Here is a 23,888-nt window from a genome sequence, read left to right on the forward strand (position 1 = left end):
GCACATTAAGAGAATCCTTCATTAACAAACAAATAGCAAAATAGCATCGCAATTATCTCTGATCTACTCAGGCAGCATCATTAGAAGGTAAAGCAGAGGGCAGCAGACAGTAAAAAGATATGTGCTGTCCCGGAATCGAACCGGGGACCTTTCGCGTGTTAGGCGAACGTGATAACCGACTACACCAACAGCACACAAGTTTAGTCACCCGTAATATTTGATTAGAGGGGATATATACTTCAGAGCATCTGCCAGTCTTTTGCCTCTCTGGAACATAATTAGCACTGCGGACTAAATACAGCTCGAGAATATAAAATTTGCTAAAATTACTGCATAGCAGTCTAGCAATAATTAGCATTGGGCTTTCTAATAAAAAAGAATGAGAGTAACAGTGGGTTTGTATTTTATAAATTATAGGGTTAGTGCACTCCAGACTCTTCTTCTGTTGCAATTTCGATCCATTTGAGGATTAGCTGCCGCGCCAGTCTCTTTATTGGCTTCTTCTCGTATGGGTTCTTTGAGTAGAAGAGAACTATTTTCCCTATCCCGCTTTCCTGCAGATGCTCTACCTCTGGTGTCAGATGCAGCAGTATTTCAAAAACGCTTTTTTTTACGTCTTCGTGCGGGAGGGATTTATCGGGGAGAGGCTCCAGCCACTTCTTCAGAGAAGATAGCACTCCTGAATCGAGAAGCTCCTGCTGATTTTTTCTTTTTAGCAGTTTGCCATAGACAGAGTCTACAGTGTTTAGCTTCTCTAAGGCAGGCTTTCCTGCTTCGTTTGCCTGGAAGTCTACCTCCCAGGCTCTTTCCAGCTCTTCTAGTATTTCCTGTGTCTCTTTTCCCGTATTATTCGCAGTGTTCTCATTATCATCCATGCAAACTAAAATTAAGAAAATTCAATGCATTTTATTTATGCAAGTTCAGCTGAGTTTATGCACAAACGAATTTTCTTAAAGAAGAATACAATTCAAGCAAAAATTTAAATGGCCTATCGCAGTTTCACACTTTATTTTGATAAAAAGGATAAAATGGCATAGAGACAGTGGTAGCTCATAAATAAATTGTATAGTGACGGTGAGCAGACAGTCTGTGCAGGATTATTCTGCAAGAGAGCTTGGCGTAGCAGTGTACTGTTCTATTCTTCAGATGTAGTGAGTGTTTTTTCAGTGCATGTAGATCTGCGCAATGCTGCATTCGGGTTGCAAAGTATTTACTTTGCTTAAATCACAGTTTTGTACCTGAAATATGTCTACATCACTTTTACAGTGAAAAAAGAGACTTATCTTCCTGGCTCTGTGCAGCTTCTTTATCGTTGCTGCCGTTTTCATACCTCTTTTTCAGCTCTGAAACTATTTCAGCTATTTTATTCGATGGGATCAGATGGAGTAGATACGCAGCGTAGTTCTCTTTAATCCACGGCATGCCCAGCACAATCATACAGTCTTTGTTTGGGAAGAGCAGAAATCTTTCCACTGAAGAGCTTTGGGGAGAAATATCAAGTTGCACAGTTGCCTGGATATACCGCGCACTCACCCTAAGAGAGCGCTCTACTGTGTAAAGCAGAATCTTCTCTTCTTTTTCGTATATGTCCTGCAGACTAAAATTTCTCTGTGCTGCCGTAGTGATTATATTTGCATCAGATCCTGCATTTAGAACAAAAATTGAGTGTATCCCGTTGATCCTTCCCTTGGCCACTGGTATTTTGGAGTCCAGGCTAAACGCATTTATGCTTTCACTGCACAGCTTAAGACTCAGACAGTGTTTACTGTTTTTTTTGAAATTTCCTTCACTCAGCAAACTGTTCATTAGCGTTGGAGAGCTTTCTGCACTGTGCGCTTTTCTGCCCTGGAGAGCAAAGCAGTCTTTCGTTGCGTGGGTGCTTACTCTGTGGTGTGTGCAGTACAGCTCACTCGATGGATTCTCGGATTGTTCGACTGCAGAAGATGAGATTGGATGCACATTTTTTTGCTGTTTGGATTTGCACTCTTGTTCCTGTATGAGAGTTGCTGCTATTGAGTGCTCCTTTAGATTGATGTAATCTACAATGTCTTTCCAGGACATACCATGGCTAGACTTCATATGTATCCACCGCCGAGTGGACACACCCAGGCCATTCTCAATCAGAGTCTGCGTGTGCTGTTTCACTATCTCAGCGGGAATGATCCCAATACTTGCCATGCTGCTAGCACTCTCTCCTGCAGCGTGAATGTAGTCTTTAAAAAAAAGAAACTCATCCTGTTTTATTCCCGTTACGGTGTGCACACCGTTTTTAAAACTTGCATGCGTTTTCAGCAGTCTGAGAGCCTTTGCCAAGGACTCTTCTTTTTCGCACAGGCTGAACAGCTTGAAAGATGTCACTTGTCTTAGGATAGTAAGATGGTTCTCCTCTGAAACTTGGTTGTTCAGCAGCTGCTGTATAAAGTTGAATTGCCACTTGTCGTAGTAGCCTAGCTTTTGCTCGTTGAGCACAGGAAACTTTGCTGTTTTTAGCTGCACTCTTTTTAGATACTCTGTCTCATCGATCTCGTACCACTCTGCTTCCACTATCTGGAAAATGCCCATCTTCTCTTCTAGTGCATCTGTCCTGTAAGCGAACTTTTGCTTAAAGTATTTTTCAAGAAGTTTTAATATGTCGGCTCTATCTCTGGGCATGCTCTGAAATGCAGTGTAGTGCTCAAACAGGCTCAGGTTTGGGTGGCAGTAGAAGGCCTTCCTTTCTTCTTTGTTTTTGCCAAAGTAGTGTTTTATTTCTGGTGTGTAGTGAGCGGACATTAGTTGTTTTTTTTGATTGCTGCATTTATATTACTATCTAGAATCTAAATCACAATACTTTCTGGAAATTGAAATTAAATCATGATTGGAATTATTAATTCGAACCGGCAATGTGCAGATCGCAGATTAATCTTTTCTAGCGAAGAGATGAAATCTCTTAAAAGTCTTGGATTTTAGCAGATATTCTTCAAAGAAAAATAGTTAGAGCACTGCGCACATCCATTCGAAGCTCAGCTACCTCTATGCTCTCAAGCAAGAAAATAAAATGAAAATTTCACAGTTAGCCACAAAATGAGATGCTCTTTTTTTGCACAAGAAGAGGTCAAAAGGGTAAACTATCTTTAAGAACTCGCACAGTTCTAGTGTTCTTGGCTGCTGAATACTCTTTGTGGCAAATAGTTGTAAAACTTTTCTCTATAGAAAATTGTTATTTATTCTGTTGTAAATAATACTAATTATAGTCAATTAAAAGAGTGCTCTGCTGTACCAATAATACTCTACACCCACGAGTGTCTGTTCAGTCTAAACTCTTCTGAACCCAGGCATAGACAGCTGCTAGCCTCTTCTAACTACACTCCAGGACACAATCAGCCCTGGCTAATTTCCAAAGAAATGAACTTTGTATGAGGGGAAGAGCTCCTGCAGCTTGGACTGTATTTTCACTCCGTGGTCTCCCTGCATTTGCAGCACTTTTTTTCCCGAGCTGGACTCAGTTACTATTGTCCCGTTGCAGCACAGCTCTTTTTTCAGAGTGTTCAGCAGCCGCGTGACATCGAATGATTCAGGTATGTTTTCAACAGTGGTGAGCCATTTTCTCCCTTTTCTGTTTTGTTTTCTCACGTGAATTTCGTTATCTGCAAACTTGTCTCCGTCATCAGAGAACAGTAATTCTTCATCTGTGTGCTCCATCTAAAAAAACAAAAGATGACAAAATAAATACTTTCTCTTATATTTTGTGGCTCTTTGTCTTTTCCATTATCTCCTCTGAAATGCCCACCAGCACACCGGTAGCGTACTCCATAAGGTCAAGGAAAGCTTTCTCTGATAGCGGCCTGGAAAGCGACCCGTACGACACCAGTCTGTCTCTATCGGTGTACGGCATGGCAAGGGTAATGTACGGAGTATCCGACCTTTCTTCTGCATCGATTAGATCGACGATGTACTCCAAGTGTCTGTGCAGTGATAGCCCAACAGTTGCGCTGAATATCATATATCTAATCGACACTTTGTAGCTCAGCAGCACGAGAGAAACGCTGTTTATAATCGCAGAGAGCATCGATCCATTGTCGCACAGAACGCGGCAAATAACAGTGTAGCTGTTCTCCTTGTCTAAAATTGCATTCTCAAAGATGCTCTCCACTGTTTTTTCTATTTCTTCCACCATCTTCTCTCTTCTTACTTTGGAGACAGTCGGAGGCAGCGCGCTCTCTTCGATGATTACTTTCGCAATTACTCCTTTTTTCAGCTGGGAGGCGTAATCGAGCATCGTGTGTATCTTTGTTAGCCCGAATGAAAAGACCACGTCTCTATCTATTTCCACGCCTATCCTTCTGTGCTGCAAGTTATTTCGCCCGTCTTCTCTTTGCATAAAAAATACTTTGCTGCTGCATAAAACTAGAATAATGGGTGCGGAAGCAGATAGGATCTGCGCCAAAAGGCAGCTGAATTTAAACAGTATTTATTCAATGTGTTCTTAGTTTGCTGATTTCTTCTCCATATAGTCAACCCACTCTGCATACACGTCTATTGCCTGTGAAAGTCTGTTTGTGGTACACTGATACGTGGCTTCACAGAATGTGCACTTCGCGGTTCCTTTGTTCTTTGTGTTATCTATGGTGCATATGACCGTGTGCTCTCTGTTGCACTCCAGACAGGAAAACCTTCGTTCGGCCTTCAAACTGGGCATCTTTCGTTTGACTCTTTGCGCTTTTTTTCTTGCCATAAAAAGAGCTGAGTTTTTTGTCTTTATGGACAGCTGCTTGTTTTGCAAAATAGCCAATAAGGAAATGGGAACTATTCTCTGCGAGAACAAAGAGGCATTCGTTATTGCTGATATCAATCCGCTAAGCAAAGGACACCTACTAGTTATCCCGAAACAGCACGCACCCAGACTGGGCGATGTGCCTGACACAGTGCTGCAGAGCGTGGCAACATACATTAAAAAAGTAGCAATGAAGCTAGGGCTGGATAAGTACAATATTCTCCAGAACAACGGACACATTCAGTCAGTACACCACGTGCACTTCCACATCATACCGTACAATGAAGAGGACAAAGAAGGACTGAACATTAGCTGGAAAGTCTCTGAGAAAGGAAAGGCCAGTGTGCCCGAGTGCATCGAAGAGTACAAGAAAAAGCTGCAATCGCTAAATCAAAATAATAAATAATTTTATGGCATTTACGAGATGCACGTGCAATACTCTAGTGACTAGCCTGTTGCATAAGACTCATCATTATTAACAATCTTAATTAAAACAGTTATTTATTATTTTCTCTTATTGTCTTATGTTATGTTCGAAAGAAAAAGAAGCATTTTTTGTGCATTGTTGGTTTAGTGGCGCAAAACCATACTGGATGTATTACCACGGAGACTGTACGAGGTAATATGGAACACCAATATAACTCTGAATGGAATATGATTTATTATCTATTTGTTTGTTTATGTTTGACAAATAATAGACCGATCTGAATTACTGATTGTTGCATCCTGCAAACTATTTGAAGAGTTTTTATTTAATAAATTATCAAGTGTTTTTCTATGGTTTCGAAGAAAAAAGAGCTAGAGCACGAAGAAGATCGTTCTTACCATCCAGAGATGCGTGGATTAACGTTCTATCTAGATGAAGTAAATACAATATGTGTAGACAAAGGCTCGAAAGAAATCCAAAAGGATCTCGAAATATTAGAGTTTACTATAGACTGGAGTAACAACATATCATGCATGCAGAGAATTCGATTAATTATGCTTAGTTTACGAGACCGTACCAAGCCTTTAGAAAAGCTTATCTACCAAGAACTCAAGAGTTTGAGAATATCTCTCGATAATAATTCTGAAGTCACAGAAGAAGAAAAGTGGAAGAAATTTCTACAGGAATTATGTCGATTATCCGATCTACACACAAAATATAAGATTGAAGGAATAAAGCCTTTTGGAAAGTTTAAGGCGGGGAAGCACTTCATTTGGTATGCCCTCTTCTATGAAAAGGTTATTACCCAGCGTTATGACTATGATAAGATAGCCCGAGTAATGCAAGATAATCCCGGTTATTACCCTATAGAGATAAGGCTGATCTGGAAGGAAGAAAAAGGTCTTACTTTGGCATTGGAAAACTTGAAGAGAATGTGTTTAAGCTTAGACAAGCAAACAAGATTCGGAAACAATAGGAATAGGAAACTACGAATAAAACATAGCCATGACATGTGAATATTGTCACAAATTAGGACATAGCATTGAAGAAAGCAGAAAGAAGAAATTTAAATAAAAGAAAAAGAACAAAATTTCTCACAACAAAAACAGTAAGCATACTTATACAATGCTATTCTTATTTTAGAGTTTAATTTTTAACCTTCTATATACTTCTTACTGCTAAAAAATATTTATTAAAATAGCTGTATTATTGGCACTCTTTAGTATGAAGCACGGGCTAAAAAGATAGAATTTTCTATTTTGGAAAATCCTTAGATCTTTTAAATTATTTTCTGCAATAAAATTTTCAGGATGGCCAGAAGAGAGGTTAAATTGAAGATAAATGTAGAAGGACTGATACAAGCAGCCCAATCTATTGCTAGTAAGTATGATGAAGATTTTTATGATGCAAAATGTAAAAGTGTGAGAGATTTAGCCATACTAAAAGATATATTTGAGGGCAACAATCTAGAAATAGAAAGCGAGCACAGTGATGAGGAAAAGAAAGATATTTTAGGCATAATTAAGAATGATATGTATCAATTCTCTTTAGAAAACGGATATCATCAGCGAATTATGTCGTCTTTATGCGATGCATTAAGAGATAAAAAACATAAAGAAATCGAATCACATGCTTTCTGTCTAATTAATCAGTTTACAAGACCAAGACCGTATATATACAGAACAGAGCACGGCATCTATAGAAAGAAAAGTATAGAAGAGCCACTAGAGCTTACATTTCCTAATGAGGAAAATCCTGATAAAAGCGCCAGAATATGCAGTATACTGGTCAATGATGCAAATCTGAAAAATACACTCCATCTTACCGAAGAGAATCTCAACAAAAATAATTTTAGTAATGTTGGATTTTTATTGTATAAAGTGAAAATCGATGATTTAAAAGAGTTTGCATTTTTAAGAAAAGTCTACACTTTAGATGACTTATACAGCCTAAATGAAAACAATATGCCATTGGTAGACTACGGGCTGAAGCTCATTTCTGACAAGCGCTATGATATTGAAGTTTTAACCAAGAAAATTAGAGGAATGAAAGCCAGCTATAAACACCCAATAGAGATAAAAAGAGAAATTAACAAGGTATTTCCTCAGAAGGATCTAGAAATCGTCATTTCTATTTTTAATAATATGGAGGAAATTGGATATGAGAAAAATTTATATGATTATATAACCAATGCATTGGAATACATAGCAACTAAAACCTTGCTCTTAAGAGAAAGCGACACTGGGCTAAACATCCTGCGGTTAAAAACAGATTTGAGCAATTTTTATGAGGACTATACAAATAATAATAGTATATGCTTGTATAAAATATTACTAGGTATGCTAGATAAATATTTCAAAGAAAAGAAAGAGGGAAGAAGATCTCGTGATATAGCAATTGAAGAGTGCAGTAAAAAAACAAAGAATTTACAAAGCTGGATGGAAGAGAACAAGAGCAAGCTTGACTCTGAGACATACGATGAAATAGTAAAAGAGAAAAACGAAGAGATAGAAGAATTAAACTCTTTTATCAATAATCTGAAAAAGAAGTTATGGGTATTAGACCGTGAATATGACAAAGCAAACGAACAGAAAGAGAAAATTAGACATTTTAAAGATAAAATAACACTCTTATCTAAGACGAGCCCAGACCAGAAAAAGCATCTGCTCAAGAAGATAAAAGAAGTTGGAGAATTATTGAATTTCGAAGTACTAGAAGAAGTAGTAGAGCTAGTGGAAGCCAAAAAAGAGCCTAAAAATGTTCCTTCAGCAGATGACCTACGCCGAGAACGTTTAATTAGAAATGTGTTTGGAGGCTTTTTGGCTATAGGAGGACTAACAGCAGCATATCTTAATCATCGTTCAGAGAATGAAGCAATGGATATTGATAATAGTGACAACGCATTGAACAGTGATCAAGAATCTTATAGAGGAGAGCCGCCAACTAAGAAATATAAATAGTTCAAGATGTCTTAAACTAGCTGGCACTTTATATGGTATTTAAAATAAAATATTCTTAAGTCTAAATATTACAATTTCTGTCTTAATATTTCTTGACTTGTATTATAGCAAAGTCATTTTAGCTTGTTTTACAATATATTCACTGCCATAGCATATCTAAGATGTTTTTAACTTTCTGCCAGATACTAGCTCATTTATACCATATTTACATCCACTATCTGCAAAAGACAAAGATGCATGCAGTTTCATAAATATATTGTCTAGTATTTACGAAATGACTAAAAGTAAATCATTATTGTTCATTACACCATAGTGAAAAGGTACACATGAAACAAAAACAAACAGCACCAAGCAAATAAATAGAGAAGCACTCTGTGTAAACAAAGATGAAGTACATGAAAAGAAGCAGCAATCTCAATGTGTTGCTGGTTGGAGCCTCCAACTCAGGAAAGACCTCTTTTGTCAGAACACTCGCAGCAGCTGAGGTAGAGTCTGAAGGAGAGATGGCAGAGCACCAGATATCAGTAAACAACAGCGCAATAAAGATATACGACTGCAGGGGATACGGCAGAGAGCAGGATATGCAAGAAAAGTTTGCAAGTATAGATGTGTTTGTGAGAGACGGAAACAAAAGCTTTCTCCAGGAGGAAATAAAAATAGAAAGAGACCCACACTTCGAAGACAAGAGAATACACTTGATGGTGCTGTTCTCATCTCCTGCATACAAGGGAATGAAAGACCACGACATTACGCTCCTTCGCATGATGAACACGAAAGTCAACACTCTTGTGGTGATTCCCAAGTGCGACTACTACACAAAAGAAGAGCTGGGCCTCCAAAAGAGGAAAATAATAGATCTCCTGAAGTCCAACAACATAGATACCTTTGGCGTAGAAGAGCACGAAGATGCCACTGTCTACGCACTCTTCAGCGCTGAAAAGAAAATGATAGACGGTGCTCTCTACGCTGGAAGAGAGCTTCCCTGCGGAACAGCCAAAGTTGAAAATAGCGAACACTCCGACTATTTGGAGTTTCTCAAAATACTGGAGCACTCACGAGAAGACCTGGTGGGGATAACACACACGCACTTCTACGAGAAGTACAGAACAGCCATGCTTAAGTGAACAATAAATAACTTCATCATACTAAATTCATTGAAGAGCAGTGCAAACAACTCGTGAAGTACATATAGTTTAGAGCCATAGCTTAATGTTCTAACAGAATGATAGGAGAGATAGGCAAGTGCAAAATGGGAGAATGGACAGATGAAAAAACAGGAGAGTGTTTGGCTATTTTCTATAATAAAAATATTTTATTAGTTTTTTCATGGACACAGTTGTGGTGGTGTTTGAAACGCTCTCTTTGGTCTCACTAAAAACCCTTTCAGAAACAGCAAAAACCCTCTTGTACCCTCTTCGCATCTTTCCGGTGCAGGTGCAGAGGGGAAAAATAGTGAAAAGATGGGCGCTCATAAAAACAGACAAAGACTTCTCTTTTGTGGAGAAAGAAGAGAAGTGCGAGAATCTGCGCGACTTCATTGACCAGCTTAGAAAAGCATCCTGCACCGTTTTAGTAGATGTGCCAGATAAAATTGCTGGCAGCTGCTATTTTAAAATAGATACAGGAAAAAAAGAGCTGATCGCACACACCGATAGCATTGAGCTGGACAGAGTGCAGATAAGCGATGTGGTGACGGGCATCATCCAAGCGTCAAATATATTTTTCAAGAAAGCGATTCTCTCTCTCACAGGCATACGAATCAGAAATAAAAACGGAAAAAAAGAAACTGTCGACATAACCATTGGAATAGAAAAGATAGAGTACCTGATCCCAACAGAAATGAGCATGATACAGACACAGCCCAAGGGCATTGTGATGATGAGCTCCACTGCTGCTGTAAACAGCCAGCTTCTTCTGAAAGTTCTCTCCAGAAGTATGCTGTATTTCACAGGAGATAAGCCCGGCTTGTTTCTCAGGCTGGAGATAGTAGAAGACCGTCCTATAGCTATTTTGTTCAGACAAGCGGACTGCATTACCGTTCTAGACTCTTCGCTGCCGTTTATGAAAAAACACTATCTTGAAGAGTATCTTCACTACCTGCTAAAGAAGTACGGAGAAGAAATAAAAGCAATTGTTGGGCTTCTCTTTGAAAAATGCGACAAAAAAGAGCCTGATCTGATCCTAGCAGAAGAGACACAGCGCGTTTTGGCTCTGTCCGCTGACAAAAAGAACAAAGCAATACTCAGCATCTACGATATGGTCTCTACTCTGCACTTTCCCGAAAAGGACACCCGGTCTTTTTTGATTGCAAGCTTGAAAAAGACGTACATCGAGATCATCAAAAAACAGAAAACAGAAGGCGTCACAGTGCCCATGTGCATCCACATTTCTCCTGATAAAAAAGCACACCCCTCTTCTCTGCACACTCTTTTCAAGGAAATTGAAATGTAAATAAATATTTCTACATAAACTCTACAATAAATTATCCAGAATTTTTGCATTATACGTACGCTTTAGAAAGAAATTTCTGCACTAAACTAAACTTGGCTAATTGCTACGATCAATAGATAATTTTTTTATATGAAGATAATTGCTGTCGCCAGCGGTAAAGGCGGCGTGGGAAAGTCTACCGTTGCCTACGTCCTAGCCAGATCTCTTGTAAAAGAAGGAAGAACTCTTTTGCTCGACTTTGATATATGCGGGCCCAGTGTCGGTGTTCTCATGGGGCACACATCAGAGAAAGTTCTCATGAAAGAAAAAGGATTTCAGCCCATCCAAAAAACAGAAGGCCTCTACTACCTGACAATTGCTGCCATGATCCCCGCTGATTCTGCTGTAGCCTGGCGGGCTCCTAAGAAGATATCCCTCCTTAAGCTGTTTCTTGAAAGCGCCAATCCAAGTGAGTATGACTACGTAGTTATAGACATGCCGCCAGGTGTTACAGATGAACACGTTTTCCTGTGCGAAGCTGCGCCAAACACTGAAATTTTAATTGTCACAACTTCTCAGAACATGGCGCTTGACGAGGCAGCAGACTCCATAGAAATGTTCCAAAATAGCAGAATGAAAATTGTTGGCGTTATAGAAAATATGCGAACAATGACGTGCCCCAACTGTTCTAGCTGCATAGCTATGTTCTCAAAAGGAGGAGGACAGCTGCTCTCTGAAGACCTTGGCGTTCCCTATCTGGGCCACTTAGACTACATTCCAGATATAGAAAACATGGATGTTCTCCCAGAAAAAGTTTTATCAGCCATAAGAAAAAAGAGATAGAAGAGGGCCAAGAGAAAATACGAGTGTCTGCAATGTTACAAATAAATGAAGTATGGCTTAGCGTTTTATTAGTTTCTAGAATCTATACACGATCTGTCTTTCTCAAGTTTTCAATGCCAGTAACTAACTGTTCGGCCGTTATCTATCTGTTTAATATAAAAGATTGGCGCAGTTCAAAATAAGCTGGATTTATGTGGTGAAGTGGAAGGACCAGATGCCGAGAATATTGAAAAGCTCTTCTGTCTCAAATGTAATTATCTCTCTGAGCTCTTTTCGTACATTTTCGATGCCCTGCATGATTTTCTTTCTGCAGCTAGAATCCATCTGCCAAATAGTGCGCTGCAATCTACTGATTATCTTCTGCGACTTCTTTGCATCGTGCAGGGCTCTTTTGTATAAAGTTGTGCTGAAGATGTAAAAGTACAGTTTGTACGCCAGACCCGCTGCAATGTCGTCTTTCAAAATAGGCAATGCTCCTTTTTTTTCTGAGAGAAGCATTTTCGGAATATTTCGCACGGTCTTTGATGAGGTAAAGATGTTCTTGATCTTCTGCTGCTTAGAAATAGCACAGATCGTATTTTCTATGTCCGCGAACAGATCTAGAGCGTATGCATACAATATTTCGTTGTTTTTTTCTTTTATATTTTTCTCTGTAATTTGTTTGTCGTCGTAGTTCGTCAGAACAATGTAGTTTTCTATGCTGTGTGTTTTGTTCTCTTCTGACAAGATGGAAATTCCGTAGCTGAAATGATTGAGGTTGTATATGTATGTGTAGTGCGTCAGGTATAGGAGTATGTACACTGAAATGCTGTCCAGAGTGTTTCTTATCGTGATCTCCACAATTTTCAGATACGAAGAGAGGAAGAAAGTGAGAATCCATGCAGACACCAACGACAAAAAAAATATAGCCATTATGTTGTTGATGGGCATCTTTTCTGCAAGATACCTTGCAACTCCTTTTGAGCTGTAGCTTAGGTCTGTGCTCAGTATGTCCTTGAAAAGGAACGCAGTGACTACAACGCTTTGCACAAAAACAGTTCCTGCCATGTGCCGGTGATCTGCTGCACCGCCATGAACAACTTTGTGCAGACAGTTCATTCCGCCCGTGATCATGAAAAGAGACAAGAGCATCCCTATCCTGTTTATCCTATTCTTAGTCCAGCTTCTGATGAGCATGTAGTGGAGATACGTCAGCACTCCCGTAAAAAATAGAAACCCGTAGTGGATGTCAATTAGATCAATAGGCTTTTTTACAACCATCCAAAAAAAGTGTGCAATTCCGTTCTTTCGCCAAAGCTCAGCCACAGATGAAAGATACCCTAGAAGCGCAACAAGGCCTATAGTTGCGCAATTGCTTCTTTTTCTGCTGCCTCCATACGACTTAACTACCATAGAATAAAAAATGTACTTCAAGAAAATAATATAAAATAATTTGCATTCTCCATTGGTCTTCCAGCTCCTCCAAAAATCAGAGAATTATCTGGACTTAGAAATTACTTGGATAAGAAAGGCAGAAATAAGTACAATGAACGGTTAATTTGCTATATCTATACATTATATCCTTTTATTGTCTATACAATCATCTGATAACTCAATTCTTTATCACTAGACTATCCCTAACTAGTACACAGTCGAAAGATGTACAGCATAATCTACTGTTTAGAGAGTGCTCACTCAATGTGCCTATCTTCTCTGTGTAACTGCCGCGTATCCATCATTATATATCTCCCAATATGTTTTAATTGCAAAAATTGCTTAATTAATTATACGCATATATACTCGGACAGTCCCTAAAAATAATGAAAATGTGCATGAAGTGCATCCACTGCAATGAGCCGGTAGAAAACACCGTGAAAACATCAGAGGGCAGCACAGGCGTAAGACACGCACTGTGCCCCGTGTGCAAAAAGGTGGCTGATGTGTATGCCATCTGCCAGAAAGAGCTTCTGAAGGATCTTCTGCTTTTCAAGCCAGAAGCATTCACGCACCTTGTGTTCAATGCGACCTACACAAACACTCTGAATGTGCTCCTCCTAAGGCTCTTTCTGATCCTTGTAAATACGCTGGACAGAGTGAGCACGAGCGCATTCTGCATAAAAGATATGTCTCGATCGATGGCCTCGCAGATTGTGGAGTTTCTTCTGCTGTTTACGCTCCTCCAGAGGTTTCTGCGCTTCCAAAAAACACTGTACATCACCACTGCGCTGTCCACCTTCTCAGTCCTAAAAATTTTTATCTCTTTCTCCACCTCCTCCATCAGCCATGTGTACTACCAAATGTGCAACATTATTGTTCTCCTCATGACCTCAAAAGCGATCTCCACTCTTCTCCTGTGCAGCAACACAACATCCCTCAGCATGGTGATTGTGCTGCGGATGGTTTCCACGGGGTTTTTCTACTCCAAATTTCAAATTTAGTTTTGCAAATTAGAATTTAGTTTCAAATTTATTTTCAAAATTCTCTATGAATGACACGAATATAGTAGCTACGTCTGCCGTAGTTCTATTTGTCTTCACTTTGCTTTTTTCGTATGCATACAACGTGATCAAACCGTACATGAAAGGATATACGTATATTAAATGCTTAACAGGCGGATTCATTATAGGAATTATTTTAATAGAAGTTCTTCCCGATATTTATGACAGCAACAGCAGCATCCCGGTAGTTACAACGGGCTTGTCTTTTTTCCTGCTCTTCGCAATAAGCAAGCTGTACATCGAAAGAGTTGAAGCCAAGGAACAAGACTCAATTCCCGAGGGCGCAGGGAAAAAAGAAGCACTTATCTTCATCCTTGCGCTGAGTCTGCACTCTTTCATGGAGGGCCTCGGAATATCGAGCAAAAAAGGGCCCAAATTGCTGTGGTACATCATAAGCATTCTAGTGCACAAGTGGCTCGAGGCAATTGTCCTGGGAACTTCTGTGCTTACATCCGAGCTCTCTCGGCCCGTCTGTTTCTCTTTAATATTAATATACTCCTCTCTCACGTCTATTGGCTCGCTCCTTGGGCACTGGCTCTCCTTCACTAACTCAGAGAACAGCATTATCACGCTAATACTGAATGGGATTGCAGCAGGCAGCTTCTTCTACATTGGGTTTGTGGAGATGGTAGGGAACGAGTTTGAAACTTCATCAGGAAAGCTCACTCGTCGAAAGACTTTCAAAAAGATCACGTCTATGTTTATTGGCTACTCTTTCATCACTTCAGTAATATTGGCTGCTCACTCAATCGAGAAGTACGGAGCATAAGCGTAGATATCTTAAATAAATGCAAATTTTTTGCAAGCTATGTTTTCCAATTACAGCGACATATTGGATGGAATTTGGAGACCTTTGCTTATTTTCGTCTCCTCCTTCATTCCGAGCCTTTCTCCGTCGATTCTGCTCTCATCAAGAAAGCTAAGGAGCATGTACAACAAGGCAAGCATTGTCTCAGCTGGGTTACTTCTGGCAATTTTATTCGTTGATTTTATTCCGCATTTGGTAGAGGGAGGACACTCGCACTCCCATGGTGCAGGAGTAGCCCATTCTCACGGGACAGAAGGACACCCGCATACGCACAAAGTAGGAGGACACATTCATGTGCACAAGGCAGCAGATCACAGCCACACACACGGCTCTAAAGGACACAGCCACACACACGGCCCTAAAGGACACACTCACTCGCATGATCATTCGCATACAGCAGTGCCACACGTACATGCATGGCACGATGATTTGCAGGTAGCACTTATAGTGGGAGGATTGACCCTCATTGTTCTCATCATTGTAGACCAAAGAGTTCTGAAACATTCTCATTGTGACAAAGAAAAGGACGTGGAAATAGTGGCAGCAACATCACTAGAGCAACCCGCGCATAGCCATGAAGGACATGCTCATTCTCATACTCATGATCATTCTCATGCTCACTCACATGAAAGTCATACAGGACACAGCCATAACCATGTGATGGAAACAGTTAGCAAGAGTGAAAAGAGTGAAGCAGCAGATAAGTCATTGGAAATTAAAGGGTGCTGCAGCGAGGGACTGAAGTACAAGACAACAGTGAAGCAGGCGCTTATTTTTATTTTCATATTTTCAATTCACTCTATCTTTGAAGGGTTTGCTTTTACGCCAAAACAAACGAATTCTCTTACGATGTTCTTGGGCCTTGTGGTCCACAAAATACTGGAGTCCATCACTGTGGGAATTGCTCTTTTTTCTTCGCAGTTTAAAAAGAGAATCTCTGTGGGGCTTCTTTTGTTCTACTCGCTTCTCACGCCCCTTGGAATGATTCTTGCGTACTACATCTCCGGTGTGTTTGACAACAAACTGCTCAAAGACATATTTTCAGGTTTGTCATTTGGCAGTTTGTCATTTATTGTCCTTGTGGAAATGCTTCCTCCAATTGTGCACTCTCTTACAAACCCAATCAAGATATTCTATCTTTTCTTTGGCTATGCCGTAGGCGCAGTGCTCATTAGTCTGGTGCACTGCAAAGGAGGATGTAGCTTGTAGAGTTTCTACACCTCAACGGTTTTAAGGTTCTTTATTTCAGGTGCTAGCAGCCATGATGCGTGATATTATTGCATGGACTCTAGATAAGATGGAAGAGTGCAATGTTTTGACTCCACAAGAGTGCCAAAATATTGGATGCTATCTTATTGTTAAAATAAAGATAAGTTGGGTTTTATTTTTATGCACAGCAAAGAAGAGTTGTTTTCTATTAGCGGAAGTAAAGACGTGCGATTTGTCGTTGGAGAGATACAGAAAAAGGGAGAGAGTTTTTTGTACAATCAGGGGACCATTTCCGTGGGGATTGAAATATTTTACAAGATAGTATATTCGCTGTACATGCGAGGAAACGTGCAGGGATTTGATAGTCTTAGCTGTCTGCTGGTAGGACTGCTAGACATTGCAGAAAAAGTAGCGGGGTCTTCTCGGCAGATCTCCAAAATAATAGCAGAAGCACACATAGCAGAAGGATACCCGCTGAACAACGAAGGAGTGCGGAAAATAGTTGCAAATGAAAAAATAATCATGCAGTTCACACACGCGGAGCACAGTCTGTACAGGGAGGCGTCTTCTCAGTCTCTTCTGCAAACAGAAGTAATCATTTGTTCTCTGATTGAGTTTAACTTTTTCTTTTTGGATTTGCATGAGATACTGTGGGCTGCTCTCACAAATAAAAGATACTCCTCCAGGGTAAGAAGCATTGCATGGATTGTTCTGACAGACGCTCTTTCGTATCCATTTTTAGAGCACTTCTCATCGGAGATCATCATAAAAACCGTTGAAAAAATAGCTCTGAAAATAGCTGAAAAGACGAGCACGAATTGCATTATCATAGACAACGAGCAGCAAGATGTTTTAAAGCTAGAAGAAGAAATAATCTCTATATACGTAAATAACTGCAGGTCCTCAGAGTTTATTCAGAACAAAGAAAGCAAGACGGATCGGGACACAGAAGATGCATTTGAAATACAGGAGCACGGTCACCAGAATAAAAAATGAAGTTTCCTTTTGGGCTTTTCCTGATAACAAGACTTACTATATTTGCTATAATAAACGAAACTGCAGGAGTGTTCGGCTGCACGCCCTCTTGTATCTTTTTTACCTCAAATTCCGTTATTTCTATTTCTGGCTTGTACTTTCTATTGTACTCCTTTGCTGTCTCTGCATATGCACTATCTTCATCTTCCAAATATCTCTGTAGAATGCTCATCACTGAAGCAGCTTTAGTTTCCTCTGTCACTTCTTCTGGGATTTCTGATCGTATGGAGCACATGGGAGGCACTTTTTTTGGAGCAGGAAACAGCCACTTTATGCAGTATATACAAGGCTTCTTTCCTCTGACAAAAAAGCAGTGGCCTTTGAACCGTTCTGTTCCCGTGTCAATGTATAGCAAATTCCTGTTCTTCGATTCCTGCACAATGTGGTAGTAGAAATTTACTCTGCTCTGATAGCTGTCCAGTGCAGAGATGTACACATCGCATTCAAACAAAAGTGTCTCCAGTTCTTCCTTTGGATTGTTTATATCCAATATGTGTGTGTGTATCTCTCCTGCGAACCCTGCTTCTGTAAGCCTTCTTTTTGTTGCATTGACTTTGTACTCTCCAACATCTGTCTCTGCATAGAGCTGATTTGAGCTGTTGCAGAGCTCAACTCTATCTATGTCAATGAGAAAGATTCTTCGAATGTCTATGCTGCTTGAACAAGCCAAATGATTTACAATTGTTGATCCTAATCCTCCTAATCCTTTCTGTTAGACGCAAAAATAACTTACCTATAATGCATAAATCCATTCTTTATTATGAACGCAGTGATGAAAATTCTGCAAATGTTACATTTTTTATAAATCCTATGTACGGAAAGTATGTTCCCTTTAGATGGAAGGATCCCTGGAACAGCGGGCGCGTGTAGTCGTCTGAGCTTCCAAACTCTCTGTGGTTTAGCGTGTATGTTTTGCTGGTCTTTGCAAGCGTGCTCCACACAACCTTCTCTACGTCAATTCCCTTCACGTTTGTTTTGTGGACCAGATAGATGTATGCCTCTTTCACATTGTAGTTCATTTTGCTTGTGAGGTCTAAGTTTGGCGTAAATACAATGGATGATGCTGTGGCTGAGTGTAAAACAGGCCTGCAGTTTCCTTTTTCTCTGTTCATCAGAAAGGAGCTTATGGAGATGGCTATAACCAGCACAGTGAGGTAGGATGAAATAAGCGAAAGTGCTTTGCTAAGTCTTTTACTAGAAGTGTTCATAAATATGTTTGTAATAAAATATTTGAAATTATAAACTTGCGTCTAAATCTGCGGTACTGCAATGAAGTATTTTCCATAGAGCTAAGCATAGGCTTGAGAAAGAGCATAAACACCGAAAGAACAGCAGAATATGAACAATCTATTGATATGCATAGACAGATCTTACAAATATTCCATCAAAATATTAGCACTGTTGAAAACATACTAATCTAAGTTAATAGACTCATTTAGAGTGCTATCTCTCTTGTTTAGCACTTTATCCATAGTATAACTGATATACCTGTTTTATCTAGAGTCTTAGAACTATCATTCTTACCTCAGCACAACTGACTAACTTGATAGATCATCCAATAGAGTATATTTATGCTTCAATGCAGTAACTGTAGTGTTTGTGTGCAGAGATATTTTGAAAAGAATTGTCTTAATGTAAGCTGATCAGTATTCTACTTTAGGAAATGCATACTTTTTATTTCTATTTTAATTTCCAGTCGATCCAAAGCCGCCAGATGATCTTTCTGTGCTGCTAATGCTCTCTACAACAACGGGCTGCTCAGTGAATATTTTGTTTATTACCATCTGCGCAATTCGGTCTCCTTTTGCGTAAGAAAATGCCCTGTCTCCTCCGTTGTACAATAAAACACTCAGCTCTCCCCTGTAGTCTGCGTCAATCACTCCAGCCATGGTCATGATCCCGTACTTGAACGATAGCCCTGATCTTGAGCATATCTGTCCGTAGTATCCTTCTGGTATTTCAATGGAGCATCCCAGATCAACCTTCCTACGCTGCCCTGCCTCTATACTTCCATCCTCCTGTGCGTACAAATCATACCCTGCACTTAGCCTCGTTGATATTTTGGGACAGGTTGCATTGGGTGTCAACAATTTAACTCTGAACACTTCTTTTTCTCTTGACATTTTCAGACTGCGCAGAAAAAATTAAATGAAATTCTGTTTGGTCTCGAGCTTTTTAGCGTGTAAGTGCACTAGTAAATCAGAAAGATCGCATAGTTTATCTATTCATTGCATGTACGAGTTTCATCCAAGAGATTTCATTTATCTTCTTTTTCTGATGGATGAGCATCAATGCACAGATCTTTCAATGATTCTGCTAGTAGAATATATGACTTATGGTCTTAGCAAATATTTTCTGGCTCTGTTTCTGTGCATGAAAATAAAAGTGAATGTTTTTCATTCTGGCTCTTTGGCAGATGTAAAGCGGAGGCTTAAAGTGTTTATATTTATTTCTATGCAGGTTTGAAAATTATAAAATACCTAAAATCTTTTTGATTTTGATCACGGCCATCCAGTCGTCTTTGCTCAGCGCGTCTTTAAAGTTTTCCTTCAGCAGGTCTATAGACTCTCTTGTCAGTCTGCTTATTATCTGGTCTGTCTCAAAGAGCTTCCTTCCCACGATGATCGGCTGCTGTGTCGATGATACTTCTACTTTTATAGACGCCTTTCCTCCCGCCTTTATCTTGTCGTTCTTTGGGTTTGTCTTCACATCTTCTAATATACTCGTTACTTTTCCTATTCTTGTGATTTCGCCATCTCGCATTACTATAAGAGGAGTACCCAGCCTCAGCACGCCCTCCTGCACCTTTACCCCCAGCACCAGCGGCGATCTCTTTGTGAACACGCATCCCGGGACTATTGTTAAAATGCACGGGAAAACAATCTTATCTTTCAAATGCTCCTCTGCCATTTCCCAGAACTCTTCCATGTGTTTTTTGTACTTCTCTGTCAGGTGGTAAATGATTTCAGCCGTTAAAAATTTAACTTTCAGCTCTTTCCCCACCAGCTGCATTTCGTGCGATGGCACCACATCGAAGCAAAGCATGGTCGCATATTCTGGGTGTCTTTCTGATATCGTAGAAACCTTCATAATGTCTTTTTTGGATATGCTCCCTACACCAACGGTTCGTATGGGGATATCCGCCTTTTTAAGGATCGATATCAGAGCCTCGAGGGCACCCAGCGTGCTTGCCTGCGCATGGATTCCATCTTCTCCCACAACGTCAAAAATGCTCCCGGATGTTGTCTGTTTGTCTCCCGATATGAAGTTCTGAATTGTTTCTCTGATTTGCACATCAGCCTCTTCTATCATCGCCTCTATCTCGCTCTCGTCCTTAACAACGGATAGCTTGCTTCCTGCCAGCACTCCTTCTAGCTTTGGTGCTACTATGCGCACTCCAATGGCAGCCTTTACGCTTTTATTCTCCTTGTACTTCGATTTAACTCTTGTCTCTTTCATGGGGTTTGGCGTAAGGAGCTGCTTGATTGTCGTGTCTACAGCTCCATTCTGCGTGCACACTACAATTCTGTCTCCAAGCGACAATATTCCATTGGACAGAATCACGTCGATTGATGCAGCTTTTCCTTCTTCGGATCTTGACTCAAGAACCATGCACTGCACGGTTTCTTCAAATTTGACTCTTTTCAGGAGATTTGTCTCTACGAGATTCAGGAGAACATAGAGCATGTCTGAAATGCCTTCTCCCGTCACTGCTGATGTAGGAACGATATTCACGTACGCCTTGGGGTTTGGATTCTTTAGGAAGATTGCTGAATTAAGCCCAATGGTTGCCAGATCCAGCACGATCTTCTCGTATCTATCCTTGAACTCCAGCTTTGCAGCTTTGCTCTGGTCTTTCAGGGAGAACGGCGTGTCTCCTGATTTCCATCCTGCTATTCTGTCTATTTTGTTCAGCGCGATGATGAACGGGGTTTTTCTGCTTCTCAGAATCTCAATGCTTTCTTTTGTCTGCAGCTCCAATCCGTGCATAATATCTATCACTAGCACGACAATATTGCACATCGATGACCCTCTCGATCTGAGATTCGAAAAGGCCTCGTGTCCCGGCGTGTCTATCACCAGAATGCCTGGCAGCTTATCTGATTTTATCTTGTACTTCTTCTCCAGCTCTGCTATGGGGATGTACGTTGCTCCGATCTGCTGCGTTATGCCTCCTGCCTCTGACAGCTGCACCTCGGACTCTCTTATCTTATCAAGTATTTTTGTTTTTCCTGTGTCTGCGTGCCCGAGAATGCAGCAGATTGGGCTTCTGTAGTCAGTTTCCATTTCTTTTGTTTTTTCCACTTTGATTTCTGTCTTCGGCTTTTGAACTTTCGGCTGCATCGTCAGTCTTTCCAGCTTGCTTGCAATTGCTTTCTGTTCCGAAACAGCCGGAGCTTCAACGGCCTGCACTGGCGCCGGCTCAGGCTCTTCAAAAACCTCTTCAGAAACCTGGTCTTCAACCATCTCTGCGTACATTTCATACATGTCCTCGCATGCTTTCTTTCCTCCTTTCTTTTTCGCCATAATTATAATTAAAATTTATTGTTCATATATAACAGATAAATAATACTCACTCAGTCTTCTTCTAAACTTTCGAGTGAACAATTTTTTACAATCGCAGTGTTTATTTACTCGGTTGAGATATCATCAATGGCCTGAAGATTTTGATCAAATGACAGATTTTGCTCGATATCTTGGGGGTGGTTGTTGAAACCTTCTGAATTTTTTCTTAGTGGCTGGGCATGCTCGCTTTCTTTGTTTTTTGTAGTTGCCACTTTACTCTCTACTGTGCTTCTATTATTTTTTGCGCTCTCTGCTTCTATGCAGCTTATTCCAATGTTTTGTTTTTTTACTCTTGCATTCTCCTCGCGCGCTGCCATTCTCTCCCGGGGAATAGTCCGCGGCTTGCTGTTTGGCCTGATCAGCGAAGAGTCATCGATTCCCACTTCTATTTTTCTGACTCTTTTGATGTGCTTTATGTAATTCTTGTCATTGCAGCACGATCCCAGTGCTCTTCCAAACTGTTTGAGAGATCTTTTTATTGCGTCTGTAACAGCGGACTTGTATGCATTCTTTTTCGCCTTTCCTATGCCTTTGATTCTCTCTGCGAGCCCAAAGCCAATGTCTTCTCGAAATGTGCCGTCTTTCAAGATAATTTTTACGTGTGCTTTGGCGGTTACTGTCACTTTTCCCTCTGGCATTTCCTCGATGCTGATTGGCTCTATCGATAAAATCTGCGATGACCACCCGCTGTACCCGAATATTCTGTTGGCCATTTGAACAGACGCCCATCCCTCTATGTACGGCTCTTCAGAGTATCCTGTGTTTTTAAAAGATATGTACTCTGGCCCAAGCCCCCTCTCTAGCTCACTTTTAATATCAACATCCTCATTCTCCATTCTTGAAAATTAAATTGCAAAAATAGAATTCACTATTTAAAGTCCTGGGATGTCGCAATCCCTAAACACTCTGTGCAAACTTTTTCATTGGCTCTGAGCAATAGTAATTTATTGAACAATTGAAACTTTTCATACTTCGCAATCCATCTGTGTGTAGAATTCTAAGATAAATAAAGCGCATTATCTCTGAACTCATTCTGCGCTGTGCATAGATGATGATCATATATACCTCTTGTTGTTTGCCACTTCTAGTGCACAGAGCAGTATATACGTTATATTCCATCGCTTTGTAGCAAGAACGGATCTTTTATAACTTGTAGCGTGTGCTGTGCTCTGTGGAGTATAGATGTCTAAAATATCTTTGATTTTGGCGCACACTTGAAAAGTTAAAAAATTCTCTTATTTTCTCTGGAGAGACAAAAAAGTATCTGTACACTTCAAAAGACATCAGATATGATCTAAAAATTTTAGCTTTTTCTACACAAAAATCAAACTATTTAAATTAAGTAAAATTTTTGCAGTCACAATGAACGCTAGCACTGAACAGAAGAAAACACACACAGAGCCAAACACAATTCTAGAAAGAATTTTCACCATGCCAGTTGACAGAATAGAAAGCTCTTATCTAAAGATAGAGTCATTGGTTAAAGACTTATCAAAGAAACAGAGCAGTGCAGCGCCAAAAAAGGGCAAGTCTGCAAAGTCCAAATCCGAGAAAGATAAACCAGTAGAAGCTTCTGAAACCGCTGTTAACAGATACAGCATCTTTAAATCCATTGCCTATGAGTTTTTTGTTTGGGTTCTATTTGTCTTAATCGGCTCTTTTTTCAAGGCCTTTTTAGATCAAGCTTTTTCGTTTATAGTTGAAGCAATAATTCCAGCGCTCAGAGTGTTCTCAAACCCGCCATACTCTAGCACCTCTTTGCTTGGAAAGTACGAGTTTCCTGCCAGCGCCTACACCAGAATAGCTATGATCTTTGGATACACCTTTTTCAGATTCTACATATTCAGCAAGTTCTTCATAAGACACATGCAGCGTCCTAAAATGGACATCCCCTTTGTTGCCATAATGACTATTGTTTTTAGCATTCTATTCATAAGCAGACAGATGTACAACACGATCACATTTGCATTCTCCAGATTAGACTACACAACCACATATGCCAGAGCAATATCCATTGTCTCTGCTGGCGCAATACTCCTATTTATTCCAGTTTTCTGCACAGCCGAGCTTATCAAGCTTTTCAAAATGAAAAAGAGCCAAAAGAAAAACACACGGTCCGCTAGATCAAACATTGCACTCTTCCTATACAGCATATTTTTAGTCACTGCTCTGCTGATGACAACTGCTTCCTTGGCTCTACTTGCTTTCTTTAGCGTTAAAAAAGGATTCTATCATGTTGTACTTGATATAGTATTTATGATCCATCGCTTTGAAGCAGAAAAACAGCAAAATGTCTACTTAAACTCTGCTGCGCAGGTATTATATGCCTTCAACTAAATAAATTCTGAGATAAATTTTATTAAAACTCTTTCAACTTCTT

The 23,888-nt window shown here is 40.0% G+C and overlaps 22 protein-coding genes across 22 annotated transcripts; 11 read left to right on the top strand and 11 right to left on the bottom strand.

The window, feature by feature from the left end:
- Positions 1 to 419: 419 nt before the first annotated feature.
- On the bottom strand, positions 420 to 875 carry NEMIN01_1271 (transcription factor SPN1; the record flags this gene model as incomplete). The annotated part of the gene is made up of 1 exon (XM_051477213.1): positions 420 to 875. The coding sequence occupies one exon, from the start codon at positions 873 to 875 to the stop codon at positions 420 to 422; it is 456 nt and encodes a 151-aa protein (XP_051333173.1).
- Positions 876 to 1,260: 385 nt separating this feature from the next.
- NEMIN01_1272 (uncharacterized protein) lies at positions 1,261 to 2,772 on the bottom strand (the record flags this gene model as incomplete). Its single annotated transcript, XM_051477214.1, has 1 exon — positions 1,261 to 2,772. One exon carries the CDS (start codon positions 2,770 to 2,772, stop codon positions 1,261 to 1,263), a length of 1,512 nt encoding a protein of 503 aa, XP_051333174.1.
- Positions 2,773 to 3,369: 597 nt separating this feature from the next.
- On the bottom strand, positions 3,370 to 3,681 carry NEMIN01_1273 (translation initiation factor 1; the record flags this gene model as incomplete). Its single annotated transcript, XM_051477215.1, has 1 exon — positions 3,370 to 3,681. One exon carries the CDS (start codon positions 3,679 to 3,681, stop codon positions 3,370 to 3,372), a length of 312 nt encoding a protein of 103 aa, XP_051333175.1.
- A 37-nt stretch (positions 3,682 to 3,718) lies between these two features.
- On the bottom strand, positions 3,719 to 4,360 carry NEMIN01_1274 (uncharacterized protein; the record flags this gene model as incomplete). Its single annotated transcript, XM_051477216.1, has 1 exon — positions 3,719 to 4,360. The coding sequence occupies one exon, from the start codon at positions 4,358 to 4,360 to the stop codon at positions 3,719 to 3,721; it is 642 nt and encodes a 213-aa protein (XP_051333176.1).
- Positions 4,361 to 4,465: 105 nt separating this feature from the next.
- Positions 4,466 to 4,678, bottom strand: NEMIN01_1267 (uncharacterized protein; the record flags this gene model as incomplete). The annotated part of the gene is made up of 1 exon (XM_051477209.1): positions 4,466 to 4,678. The coding sequence occupies one exon, from the start codon at positions 4,676 to 4,678 to the stop codon at positions 4,466 to 4,468; it is 213 nt and encodes a 70-aa protein (XP_051333169.1).
- Positions 4,679 to 4,739: 61 nt separating this feature from the next.
- On the top strand, positions 4,740 to 5,159 carry NEMIN01_1275 (uncharacterized protein; the record flags this gene model as incomplete). The annotated part of the gene is made up of 1 exon (XM_051477217.1): positions 4,740 to 5,159. One exon carries the CDS (start codon positions 4,740 to 4,742, stop codon positions 5,157 to 5,159), a length of 420 nt encoding a protein of 139 aa, XP_051333177.1.
- Positions 5,160 to 5,530: 371 nt separating this feature from the next.
- Positions 5,531 to 6,196, top strand: NEMIN01_1276 (uncharacterized protein; the record flags this gene model as incomplete). Its single annotated transcript, XM_051477218.1, has 1 exon — positions 5,531 to 6,196. One exon carries the CDS (start codon positions 5,531 to 5,533, stop codon positions 6,194 to 6,196), a length of 666 nt encoding a protein of 221 aa, XP_051333178.1.
- A 294-nt stretch (positions 6,197 to 6,490) lies between these two features.
- NEMIN01_1277 (uncharacterized protein) lies at positions 6,491 to 8,140 on the top strand (the record flags this gene model as incomplete). The annotated part of the gene is made up of 1 exon (XM_051477219.1): positions 6,491 to 8,140. The coding sequence occupies one exon, from the start codon at positions 6,491 to 6,493 to the stop codon at positions 8,138 to 8,140; it is 1,650 nt and encodes a 549-aa protein (XP_051333179.1).
- A 386-nt stretch (positions 8,141 to 8,526) lies between these two features.
- On the top strand, positions 8,527 to 9,264 carry NEMIN01_1278 (cell division control protein 11; the record flags this gene model as incomplete). Its single annotated transcript, XM_051477220.1, has 1 exon — positions 8,527 to 9,264. The coding sequence occupies one exon, from the start codon at positions 8,527 to 8,529 to the stop codon at positions 9,262 to 9,264; it is 738 nt and encodes a 245-aa protein (XP_051333180.1).
- A 202-nt stretch (positions 9,265 to 9,466) lies between these two features.
- Positions 9,467 to 10,591, top strand: NEMIN01_1279 (uncharacterized protein; the record flags this gene model as incomplete). The annotated part of the gene is made up of 1 exon (XM_051477221.1): positions 9,467 to 10,591. One exon carries the CDS (start codon positions 9,467 to 9,469, stop codon positions 10,589 to 10,591), a length of 1,125 nt encoding a protein of 374 aa, XP_051333181.1.
- Positions 10,592 to 10,720: 129 nt separating this feature from the next.
- Positions 10,721 to 11,413, top strand: NEMIN01_1280 (uncharacterized protein; the record flags this gene model as incomplete). The annotated part of the gene is made up of 1 exon (XM_051477222.1): positions 10,721 to 11,413. One exon carries the CDS (start codon positions 10,721 to 10,723, stop codon positions 11,411 to 11,413), a length of 693 nt encoding a protein of 230 aa, XP_051333182.1.
- Positions 11,414 to 11,602: 189 nt separating this feature from the next.
- Positions 11,603 to 12,805, bottom strand: NEMIN01_1281 (uncharacterized protein; the record flags this gene model as incomplete). Its single annotated transcript, XM_051477223.1, has 1 exon — positions 11,603 to 12,805. One exon carries the CDS (start codon positions 12,803 to 12,805, stop codon positions 11,603 to 11,605), a length of 1,203 nt encoding a protein of 400 aa, XP_051333183.1.
- A 419-nt stretch (positions 12,806 to 13,224) lies between these two features.
- NEMIN01_1282 (uncharacterized protein) lies at positions 13,225 to 13,830 on the top strand (the record flags this gene model as incomplete). The annotated part of the gene is made up of 1 exon (XM_051477224.1): positions 13,225 to 13,830. The coding sequence occupies one exon, from the start codon at positions 13,225 to 13,227 to the stop codon at positions 13,828 to 13,830; it is 606 nt and encodes a 201-aa protein (XP_051333184.1).
- A 46-nt stretch (positions 13,831 to 13,876) lies between these two features.
- NEMIN01_1283 (solute carrier family 39 (zinc transporter), member 1/2/3) lies at positions 13,877 to 14,659 on the top strand (the record flags this gene model as incomplete). Its single annotated transcript, XM_051477225.1, has 1 exon — positions 13,877 to 14,659. One exon carries the CDS (start codon positions 13,877 to 13,879, stop codon positions 14,657 to 14,659), a length of 783 nt encoding a protein of 260 aa, XP_051333185.1.
- Positions 14,660 to 14,698: 39 nt separating this feature from the next.
- NEMIN01_1284 (solute carrier family 39 (zinc transporter), member 1/2/3) lies at positions 14,699 to 15,907 on the top strand (the record flags this gene model as incomplete). Its single annotated transcript, XM_051477226.1, has 1 exon — positions 14,699 to 15,907. The coding sequence occupies one exon, from the start codon at positions 14,699 to 14,701 to the stop codon at positions 15,905 to 15,907; it is 1,209 nt and encodes a 402-aa protein (XP_051333186.1).
- Positions 15,908 to 16,087: 180 nt separating this feature from the next.
- On the top strand, positions 16,088 to 16,903 carry NEMIN01_1285 (uncharacterized protein; the record flags this gene model as incomplete). The annotated part of the gene is made up of 1 exon (XM_051477227.1): positions 16,088 to 16,903. The coding sequence occupies one exon, from the start codon at positions 16,088 to 16,090 to the stop codon at positions 16,901 to 16,903; it is 816 nt and encodes a 271-aa protein (XP_051333187.1).
- On the bottom strand, positions 16,818 to 17,177 carry NEMIN01_1286 (uncharacterized protein; the record flags this gene model as incomplete). Its single annotated transcript, XM_051477228.1, has 1 exon — positions 16,818 to 17,177. One exon carries the CDS (start codon positions 17,175 to 17,177, stop codon positions 16,818 to 16,820), a length of 360 nt encoding a protein of 119 aa, XP_051333188.1.
- Positions 17,178 to 17,700: 523 nt separating this feature from the next.
- NEMIN01_1287 (signal peptidase complex subunit 3) lies at positions 17,701 to 18,150 on the bottom strand (the record flags this gene model as incomplete). The annotated part of the gene is made up of 1 exon (XM_051477229.1): positions 17,701 to 18,150. One exon carries the CDS (start codon positions 18,148 to 18,150, stop codon positions 17,701 to 17,703), a length of 450 nt encoding a protein of 149 aa, XP_051333189.1.
- A 477-nt stretch (positions 18,151 to 18,627) lies between these two features.
- On the bottom strand, positions 18,628 to 19,065 carry NEMIN01_1288 (dUTP pyrophosphatase; the record flags this gene model as incomplete). The annotated part of the gene is made up of 1 exon (XM_051477230.1): positions 18,628 to 19,065. One exon carries the CDS (start codon positions 19,063 to 19,065, stop codon positions 18,628 to 18,630), a length of 438 nt encoding a protein of 145 aa, XP_051333190.1.
- Positions 19,066 to 19,411: 346 nt separating this feature from the next.
- Positions 19,412 to 21,469, bottom strand: NEMIN01_1289 (translation initiation factor 5B; the record flags this gene model as incomplete). The annotated part of the gene is made up of 1 exon (XM_051477231.1): positions 19,412 to 21,469. One exon carries the CDS (start codon positions 21,467 to 21,469, stop codon positions 19,412 to 19,414), a length of 2,058 nt encoding a protein of 685 aa, XP_051333191.1.
- A 104-nt stretch (positions 21,470 to 21,573) lies between these two features.
- On the bottom strand, positions 21,574 to 22,344 carry NEMIN01_1290 (DNA repair and recombination protein RAD52; the record flags this gene model as incomplete). The annotated part of the gene is made up of 1 exon (XM_051477232.1): positions 21,574 to 22,344. One exon carries the CDS (start codon positions 22,342 to 22,344, stop codon positions 21,574 to 21,576), a length of 771 nt encoding a protein of 256 aa, XP_051333192.1.
- Positions 22,345 to 22,870: 526 nt separating this feature from the next.
- NEMIN01_1291 (uncharacterized protein) lies at positions 22,871 to 23,845 on the top strand (the record flags this gene model as incomplete). Its single annotated transcript, XM_051477233.1, has 1 exon — positions 22,871 to 23,845. One exon carries the CDS (start codon positions 22,871 to 22,873, stop codon positions 23,843 to 23,845), a length of 975 nt encoding a protein of 324 aa, XP_051333193.1.
- Positions 23,846 to 23,888: the final 43 nt, after the last annotated feature.

This window comes from Nematocida minor, assembly GCF_024244105.1.
Source record: "Nematocida minor strain JUm1510 chromosome Unknown 7872, whole genome shotgun sequence".
Classification (NCBI taxonomy): Eukaryota; Fungi; Microsporidia; genus Nematocida; species Nematocida minor.